Below are 9,754 nucleotides of genomic sequence, written 5' to 3' on the forward strand. Positions count from 1 at the left end.
ATACAGAAAACAAAATAGGAATCAGGGTAGCCGGTATGTAAAGAAGCACTTCCGAAGGAAATAAGGTGCTCTAAAGAAGTTTGGGAGTATGAAGGAACCTTAAAAAAACCCAAGCGACAGCTGGTTTACAGCAAGAAACACACAAGTGATGGCATACTAACGGCCTCTGTACGGCCACTACTCTCATCCGCCTGCCAGCACTGGGCCACAGCCTGTAACCCACCCACCCTCGAGAGGCACAACGCTCCCCAGGCGCCAGGAACTCGGCCCCCAGGCCCAGGCCCAGGCCCACGCTCAGCCCCGAAGCCACCGCGCCGCGCCTCAAAGAGCGGCCCAACCACCGGCTCGGGCAGGGCCCCGTTCACACCAAGGAAGGGGGCGGCTTGTGAGGGGAGCGGCCCCCGGGGGAGTCGGCAGGCACGGCACTGCCCGGCTGGCGTACGGGCAGCCAAGGCGAAGCGGCAGTGCCGCCCGGGCTCCGCGCTGACCGGTGCGGGCTGCGAGGCCTCGGGCTGGGTCGGGCCCCAACCGCCGCTACCTTGCCGCGCGCGGGAACCCACGAAACGCCCCAGCGATGAGCGGGCGGGCGGAGGCAGCATTTAGGCGGGGGGGAAGACGGGCGCTGATTGGCCAAACGGGAGGGAGTTGGGCGGGGTGGAGCGGCAGTGACGGACAGGCCCGTGCAGGCACAGGCGCGGCTCCCTCCGCCCGGCAGGGGGCGCCGCCGCACAACGCAAGGAAGGCGCCGCGCCGCCGGTCCCCGAGCTGCCGCCGGCGGGGGCGGGGGGGGAACGGGGAGGGAACGGGGGGAGGGCTGGGGGACGTGACGTGACGCAGGATTTATTTATCGTTTTTAATTAGGGACCGGGGGAAGGAAGGGGTCCGAAAGGCGAAGTAAGGCGGCGCTGACAGCAGCAGCTTAGTGGCCAGAGGAGGGGGTGTCTTGCCTGACTGCGAGCGTGCTGGAGGGGACGGGGGGGCCGGGGGTGGAAGAGGGGGAGAGACGAGAATACCTAAATATTTCCATCAAAAGAGTTACATAAAGTTATTGTGCCTCTTATGTAACCGTTTCGACACCACGCGGTATTGTCGTAAACGAAGCAGAAAAGAAAGAAATCACGAAACACGCAGGTGACACAAAGCCAGAAGTGGGACGGGTCGAGCGAACGGCAAAGAACCGGCCCCCCACGGAGGGCACCCCCGGGGGGCCCTCGGTCCCTCACCTTCAACAGATGATCTGCTTTTCTGGGAAAGACTGGAAAATCTTCATGTACCAGCCTGTCTGTTCAGAGAACAGGGAGACCGTCTCATTTCTGTGAGACAAGACCCAGATGCAAAGACAGAGTTGTGCTTGTCCTCCAAAAGTTGGAGGCAGGTGAAAAGAGAGAAATGGGCTCAAAAGACCACAGAAAGCTCGTTTTTAAAGAGCCCCAGCTGCTCAAAGAACATAGATGAGACTTCAGGTCATGTAGGTATGTTTAAGGGGCACCCTGTAAGTCAGAGGCACAGGCAGCTGTCAGCCGATAAAAAGCTATGACACACTGACCAACAGCAAGGCTGAAGACAGAGATGACGGCAGAGCTAGCCAGCCCTCCCTGGATCCCTACGCGTGCTTTCAGTCAGAAGACTGTTGGGTTATGATGAGGGAAGACTACTTGGGTGAAAGTTAATAGCTGACCATACACAAAGATCAGTCAGCCTCAGCTAGTTAACACTTCTGGTCTGTTACTGGTCTACCCCCGTTTATCCCTTTTAAGTCAGACTGGTGTCACAAAGTTCTTCCTATGCTCTTGAGAGCACCCCATACAACACAGATAATTTTAAAACTTCAGCTAGAAGTACTTGTCAGACAGCTCATATTTATAACATATTACCAGAAATTGACCTTTAACACACAGGATTTTTTTTTTTTCTCTGCTCACACAGTTGAGATGTTTCCCAGGGAAGCAGACTCATCGCAATGTGTGGGTAAATGCAACCAAGTTTCTCACCTCGCTCTACCAAAGCTCTTAAGCCTGCTAACTAGAGCAACAGAATCCTCCTAAGGCTTTACATTTAATTAAATTAAGACAAGTGGACAGATGAGAGACTCTAGAATCCTTTGAGTAAGAAAGCTCAAGCTTTGGCCGCTGTTCTAGGTCTTAGCAAATCTAAATAGGACCTCCAGGTCCACACAACTGCATATTTCCTCACTTCTGTTCATTTAATCAGAATTTAAGTTCTCTCCTATGCTTGAAGCAGAAGCAGCAACCTGATCTGAAACAGATGAAATGAAACAGTGTTCTTTCACTTAACTCAGGGCTTTATGTCTTGTAGGTTTAAGAATTAATGACAGTTTCTTTAAGAATTTGTTTGCAGAAGAAAAAAAAAAAACCTGCCGCTAAACTTTTTGGCCTAAGTAGCAGCAATGAAAATGGCTAGTTTATTGCTTCACATACAAAGCTTGTGTTTAATGTAACTTTAACATTCAAATCCATGGAAATCTAAACCTAGAAAGACAACTGAAGAGCTCCATAACTTAGTTTTGTGACTCTACATGCAAGTCTAAAGAAAGAACTTGCTAAATTCAATGTATTCACCACAAATTATCAAGTTTTATAACTAACATCCTCAGGATCCACTGACTGTGAAAAGCAGGGGGGGGCGGGGAGGAAGCCAAGTAAACCAAGTGTTAGTTTAGCCTTGCATAGCAAAAACTAAGAATTGAAAATTTGTTAATTCACCTAAACATCAATTTTAATCCTATGCTTGTCTAAGGATAGACTAAGACTTCAGCCCAAGTTAGATCCTTTATGGAAAATAAGTTTTTAATAATTTAAGTGCTGCACATCCATACAGTCACCAACCTCCAATGAAACTATGATGGCCAAGTTTCATCTTCCTGATGTTTACAAGCGCATATCCTTCCTTAAATATCACAGAATCCTCTCAATTTTGATTATGATCTCCATTGTCCTTCTTGAAAATCACCACACAGCTACCCAAGACTCTTGGCACACATATGAAAAACAGCAACGAAAATTTGTAAATCGATTTTATTCAGCGATGACCACCATTTAGGCATCGGCAATAGTAACTTCCACTTCTACACCTGGTTCAATGCTGATGGAAGTGATCTGCTTCACAATCTCAGAAGGGCTGTGTAAGTCAATGAGCCGCTTATGGATACGCATTTGGAAACGATCCCAGGTCTTGGAACCTTCACCACAAGGCGTCTTCCTGGTAGTGATTCGCAGAGTCTGAAGAAAAATAATGAACACCGGGTATTTAGTTGATGAATACAGAAGACTAATCTACAATCAAATCAATCCACTTAAAAATACTGTATGGTATCTATGTCATTGGAAAGTTATATAAAAATAACTTAACATCAGTAGAATGTAACTTAAGTAACACTCCTCTATATTCATTTTTTTTAAAATTTCACAATTAAAATAAACTGAAGGGAAAAAAAATAAAGCCCCTTCCATGTTCAACATATTTTGCACTAAACAGCTGCCCTAAGTGTCAAAGCGACTTGTGAAGTCATTACCTGTTTACACTGGGTCACCCTCAATTTAGTAGTACTGCTTCTCATCTCAACTTTTATCAACTTTTTTAAAAGATGCTTTAAGTGCACATTTACAGAAAAGCCCAAACTTTTAAGACAGGAAAACAGTGTTAACTACCTTGGTGGGCATGCGAACGGGTCCTTTCACCTTTAGGTTTTTTTCCTTAGCACCTCTGATCAAGTCAGCACAGACTGAAAAAAACAATACAAAACAGCTCAAGTTTGTATTTTTTTTTTTGCTTTTTTTTTCTTAAATTAAGATTTCAAACAAGAAGTTGGCTCAGAATAGCGTATGAAATGATCACTGCCATTCATTTTAAGGGTTATCCTCACAGCCAACCACATACAGGTGGAAGTGTTACACCACGGTTAGCAAAATCATGTTACAACAGCAGGCAAAAGCCAGTACTACACGTTTAGGCTGTACTTAAGCTGTTATCAGCTCAAAGATCCTGCACAAACAGTGATTCTACAACATTTACATTACATGATGCAAACACCAGCAAAGCCAGTTTCTAAACAAGATTTAATAATGACTTAAAGGATGCTAAACTTCTAAACTAAACTCTTCATAACAAGAGTGACAAAGCATCAACCAAGAAACTGGTGCCTTTCAGTTCTTACACATTAAAATAGTGACAACTAAAACCCCCACAAGAACTAAAGGGAAGAAGCTGCACTCTCTTAAGTTAGTCAATTATGACTAACATCGTAAGTTCTCAGCATGATGAAAAAACCTAAACACTACTTTCCATTAAAAATTAATCAGAATCTACTTGTCAGTTCATGAAGCGCTTTGGTTTGACTGTTAGCCAAGTCACATATAAACAAACTCTAACATATTGAATTAATTACCACTGGTTTCGATACATTCTATGTTGCAATACATTTTATCGTACATATATTCATTACTTAACAAGCTACCCCAGCTAAAAAAAAAAAGTATCACTTACCCTTCTCAAGTGATTTTACATTGCGACTTGTCAAAGTAATTCTAATGCGATGAATTGCTACCTCTTGTTCCACAGGTGCTTTGCCAGTATCTTTAAACGCCTAAAACGTTGAAGTTACAAATATCAGACACTACAGTCAACACCAACTAACACTACCTGCAGCCTCTGAAAGAAAAAGAATTTCTACAGCATAAAGAACAATTTAGCTATGGGACTATTTTATTCTACTGACTATATGACATACCCAAACACTACGGTGGCATGGAAGAAATGGTGGGAACAGAAATAAAAAGCAAAGTCCTAAGTGCTCTGAGGAAAAGACATTTTTTTTATTGTCTAACTACACCTCACGGTGGGAAACTGCAAGAACATCCCTCTCTGGTTTGCCCGTACACAGCGCGCTGTCCAGTCAAGAAAACTCCTCATTCTCAAAAATAAACACTTTTCAGATTTCACAGATCTTACAGCACAACCTCACCACAAATTAAGTAACAAGGACATCAACAGAACAGCAACAACTTAAACAATGAAAACAAAAAGGGGCATCTGGCCAGAAAGACTTAATTGGGCCACTCAGGAAACAGATTTGAGGAGCTCATGCAACTAAACGCTTGCAAATAATTGGGCATTAATGTGGACCGAGTGACTTGATAAAATAAAAGTGAAAATATGGAGAAAGAAAGATCTTAGAAAACCGTGGTTGAAACACGGTGTTTCTCACCTTAACGAGATACTAACTGGCAAACGTTCCTCTCACAAAAGCCGGTTTTAAGGGCAAACGCCCGAGGCCGTGTAACCCCCCCCCCGACGCCCCGCTGAGGTCGCCTCCCCGCAGGCAGCGGCGGCCCCGCTGCCACAGGCCCCGCTCCCGACGGGCAGCTCCGTGAGGAGGAAGCGCTACGGCCTGGTGCGTCCCGGACCCACGGGCCGGCCTCCCTGCAAGGCCGGCTTTCCCGGGAAACCGGCGCAGGGGCCCCTCCTCTCCGCACCCCCGGCCGTGAGGGGCCCAGGGAAGGCGCTGCGAGAGCCTGTGCGCGCCCCCCGCCCGCCCTCTCGCCCCGCAGCCCAGGCGGCCGCCGGCCGGGCGCACGCGGCGGCCCGGGCCTGGAGGCCACGCGGCGCGGCGGGAGTGAGAGAGGCGGCGACTCATCTCTCCCCCTCCCGAACCCGCCGTGTCCCCGGCGCCCCCCGTCTCACCATGGCAGCAGCGGGGCCTTCCTGACCGACTTATTCCCGGGCGAGCGGGCAGCGCGGGGCCCAGCGAACAGCGGTGAGCCAGGAAGCTGCGGGCGGCGCGGGCAGAGAGAGGGAAAACGCTGGCGGGGCGCTTTATATAGCGAGCGGCGCCGCCTCCATCCGGGCGCTGCGGGACCTTTCACCTGCTCGGCCGGGGCCCGGAAGCGCCGGGCGGGGGAAGTTGGGCCGGTGTGCCGGCTCCGGCTCCGGCTCCGGCTCCGGCTCCGGCTCCGGCTCCGGCTCAAGACGGGAAAGGGGGTCCGGAGCGACGCTACCCGCCTAGCCGGACTTGGCGGTGAGGGGCAGAGTCGGCCGCCGCTTAGCCGGTGGGGTCTGGGCTGGGCTGAGCTCCGCGGCCCGCGGAGGGACGTGCTGAGCGGGCCGGTTTCCGCGGCCAGGGCGGCCCATGGGCCTGCCCCTGCCCCTGCGCCCAGGCCCGGCCGGCGCCCTGCGGGGTAGAGCCCCGTTCCCCCTCGGGCCTGGTGGGCACCTGGCGCTCCCGGGTGCCTTCATCGGTAGATTTCGGTTCTCTGTAACGGGAGAGGTGCTGGGATTTGATATGCAACCGGGTCTTTACTGCTTCCAGTGATGGCAAACCCATTCCCATCTAAGCCTGCATGTTTTTTAGTTTTCAATCACTACTGAGAGTGGAGGTGTGAGAGCAGAAGCTTTAAGTAAAAGCACTGGTTTCATTCATTCTTAAATTTAAGAAGTTAATTTTATTTATTGATGTCCCTTTAATTGTTCAGATTGGGCATTAGAGGGATGGGCTTTTTAATAACAACAGTCGTTGTTTTGGCTTGGACACTGGTAACTGTCAGTCCCAAAACAAGCGTTTTGCTGAGAGCATGGCCATTTCTAGTGACATCACAACTCGACAGATTTATTGAACTGGAGAAACAGGTGTTTTGTGTTATGAAAGTATGGCCTATAGGAAGGTCACTGAGATTATATTTTTAAAATAATATTTTAATTCTAGTTTGGGGTTCCTTACAGTAATCGTAGTGCTAGCAAAACTACTGCCACCTTTGTAAGCTTAGTAATTTCTACAGTTGTTCAAAAAAGTCCGCTTGGTGGTTTAATATGAACTTACTTTCAGCTATCACACTGCACCTATTTTTTCCCCCCTACCAAATATTTCATAGGTCCTCATATGGTCTTTAAATCTCATGTGATGGAGTTAACTCTTGTATGCCAATTATTTGATTGTCATGGTCAATTTCAGACTTGTTTTGCACTTGGATCATTTGTACTTGCACTTTGAAATCCTTGGTTTCCTAATAGCTTCTTTGGACTAGATGCTGTATTCTGATAAAGCAGTTCCAATAAACATGGATACAGAGTTGTCATCCTGTTGCTGATTCCTGAAATGCAGCAGTGTCTTCCCAATGGAGATCAGTACTTGAAAAATCTGATTTGATGACAGCCCTATTTCCCTGGCCTCTTCCTCCCTGCAGTGAAAGCAACATTTGTTTCTGATGGTTTGTTTTCTGAGCTTTTTAACAATTACATTAACAACTTTGAACTCACTTACACATAAGGAACCCATGTTTACTCTGTTATCAGCTATTCCAACTACTTCCTGAGGAAGTTTTCCATCTATAAGTGTTTTGTATTCATCACTCTTAAATAGATGACCTCACACGGATTGTGCTGAAACACTTAATTTTCCAGTAATCCAGATGGTTCTCAGTCAGCCATCTTGCTACATTATTTGCTTAGAGCTTTCAGGAATGTTTTTATAAACTTTATTTCCAGATAAAATATTGAGTAGCTTGATGCCAAGAACTAATTCCTGCAGGATTCAGTTAGAAATATGTCTGATTCCTCATTGATGACACCGACCTGTAACCTTAATTTACTTACTATAACTTATATGTGCACAACTATGCCAGTTTCTCTGTCTCCTACTGAACAAGTCAATGTACAAATGTGTTATATCAACACTGTTCTTGTTGTTTACCAAATGTATGCTGTAATTGTGTGAGGAAAAAAAAGTCAGTCTGAAAGATACATTTCCCATACATTTAAGATGTGTAATTTAAGTATTATTTCCTCATTTATTCCTAAGTCAGTTACTTTTTTTCCCCTGAGATTAATGCAAGGTTGACAGTAAGTTCCCAAATTTGTTCTTTTCTAGTATTGGCACCACCTCAGCTTTCTTTGAGATTTTTTTTTTTTTTTCCTGAGCTTCCCCAGATTTCTCAAAGCTTATGGAAAATCCACATTAACAGCACACAAGTCTCCTTTGCCAGCTCTTAAAATTCTTGGATGCAAGCTATCTGGAGCTGCTGATTTAAAAACCGCCTTACTTCTGTTCCTATGTTTAAGGCTTTCCTTAGCTATTGTTAGAATTTTCTGATATATATATTGTTTTTTTCCACAAATGTAGAACAGAAATTTATCTGAACTTCCTGCTTTCTCTGAAGTATGCTATAAAAAAGTACTCCTTCATGCTATTCACATGAGCAAATATCCATTGTAAATTCAACTTTTTTCTTCCCTTCTGAATATTTTGTCATTCTCAGCTTCTAATTCATATTTTGTATTATGCCTCCTTTTCTTTTGGTTACATATTGGTTTTAATGTAGGTTTTTCTCCCCAGCTAATGCTAACTTTAGTTATAAGATGGTGAGTTTGGACTTATAATACACTGTATTATATGTCTTTTAACATATATGCTTTTTAAATAAAGCTTTCAGGAGTGTTTTCCTCATGTCATGTAATTAAGAATATAAATGATTAAGAACCAAGACATGCTTTTAACATGACTTAGTAGTCTGTAGCAGAAACAATTTAATACCTCATTTTGTGATTTATCACACAGAATATTGTTCCATGCACATTCAGGACACTTTCTGACTTTATTTTGGTTTTATAGATTACTGGGTTTTTTTTCTCCCTTCTTTTGACCAGTTTGTCTTTCAGAAACAGTCCTGAGTAATGAACGGAATATTTTGTTTTCCATATATTTTCTACTAGCTTATGCTAAAACCAATTAGATTCAATTTATGCTTCCACATTAGTAATTAAGTTCCTATTGATTAAATACATATATGTAGGGAGTTAGGTTCTTGTCAGGTTTTTGGTCATTTTCTTAATTTCAGTCTTTGTGTTAAATGAGTGGTCACCTGATTCTTTAGTTCCTCAGTACCATTGCATTTAATCTTACTAAATTTTGCCTGCAAAGATTTCTTTTCTTCCCCTTTGTGACAGGCTAAATTATACTTTTTTTTTTTTTTAAATCCAGAGAAGATGTCTCTGTGTTCTACAAATCTAAATCAATTTAGTCTAGATGTCAATTAACCTTCTGTCTTCTTTTGTTCATGTGACAAAAAGGATCTTTTGAGGAGATTTCCTAGATGTTCTTGTAGTGCTAGAGCAGTCATAATTCAAGAGTAGATCCTGGTATGAGTCTGCCTATGTGACTGAAGACAGCATCTTCTGAAGTATTGTAACAACTTCTTGAAATGAAAGCTTGTGCTGTCTTCTGGTGAATGCTGAACTCTGATGCACCTTTGGGTGGTTCAAAGGACAGAGATATTCCCCAGGCTTTGCAATTGGCTTGTGAACACCATTTATTCTTTTGAGTAGACTCAAAAGAATTTCACATAGATGGCCTCTGAATGGTTTTGGGTTCCTTAAATCTGCTTTGTCATTTTTCATAGTGATACTTGATGTGGGCAGCTTCCTGGAAGCTACCTGGGGTATACCAGCCTAATGCCTCTAGTCTTTGCTTTCAGTGGTAATTAACATATTGCCAAAATGTTATTTGGCAATATGTTATTTGGCTATTTACTTTGAAAACTACTTCCTTCTCCAAGGTCTTTGAAATCACGCTTTCAAATATTTTGTTTGAACTTCTGATCATAAAATACCTGTGAAGCAGATTCGTACTTGAGGCTTCTCAGGAAATCATCAGTAGGTGGTGGAGTATCTAAACCAATCAGCAGCAATCCAGTGAAAGCTACTGTCAAGCCTTTTAAGAAAAGCTTGAGCATCTGCTGAGTCTTAA

The 9,754-nt window shown here is 44.5% G+C and overlaps 1 protein-coding gene and 1 non-coding gene across 2 annotated transcripts; both read right to left on the reverse strand.

Moving 5' to 3' along the window:
* Nucleotides 1–3,021: 3,021 nt before the first annotated feature.
* RPS20 (ribosomal protein S20) lies at nt 3,022–5,860 on the reverse strand. The gene is made up of 4 exons (XM_086740834.1): nt 5,701–5,860; nt 4,504–4,603; nt 3,669–3,742; nt 3,022–3,239 (listed from the first exon to the last, which is right to left on the reverse strand). The coding sequence occupies exons 1-4, from the start codon at nt 5,701–5,703 to the stop codon at nt 3,057–3,059; spliced, it is 360 nt and encodes a 119-aa protein (XP_086596960.1). The 5' UTR covers nt 5,704–5,860; the 3' UTR covers nt 3,022–3,056.
* Nucleotides 3,824–3,888, reverse strand: LOC147601771 (small nucleolar RNA U54). The gene has a single exon (XR_015257957.1). It is a non-coding gene; the product is annotated as a small nucleolar RNA U54 (small nucleolar RNA).
* Nucleotides 5,861–9,754: the final 3,894 nt, after the last annotated feature.

The sequence above is a fragment of the Chlamydotis macqueenii genome, chromosome 2, assembly GCF_036417535.1.
Source record: "Chlamydotis macqueenii isolate bChlMac1 chromosome 2, bChlMac1.mat, whole genome shotgun sequence".
Lineage (NCBI taxonomy): Eukaryota > Metazoa > Chordata > Aves > Otidiformes > Otididae > Chlamydotis > Chlamydotis macqueenii.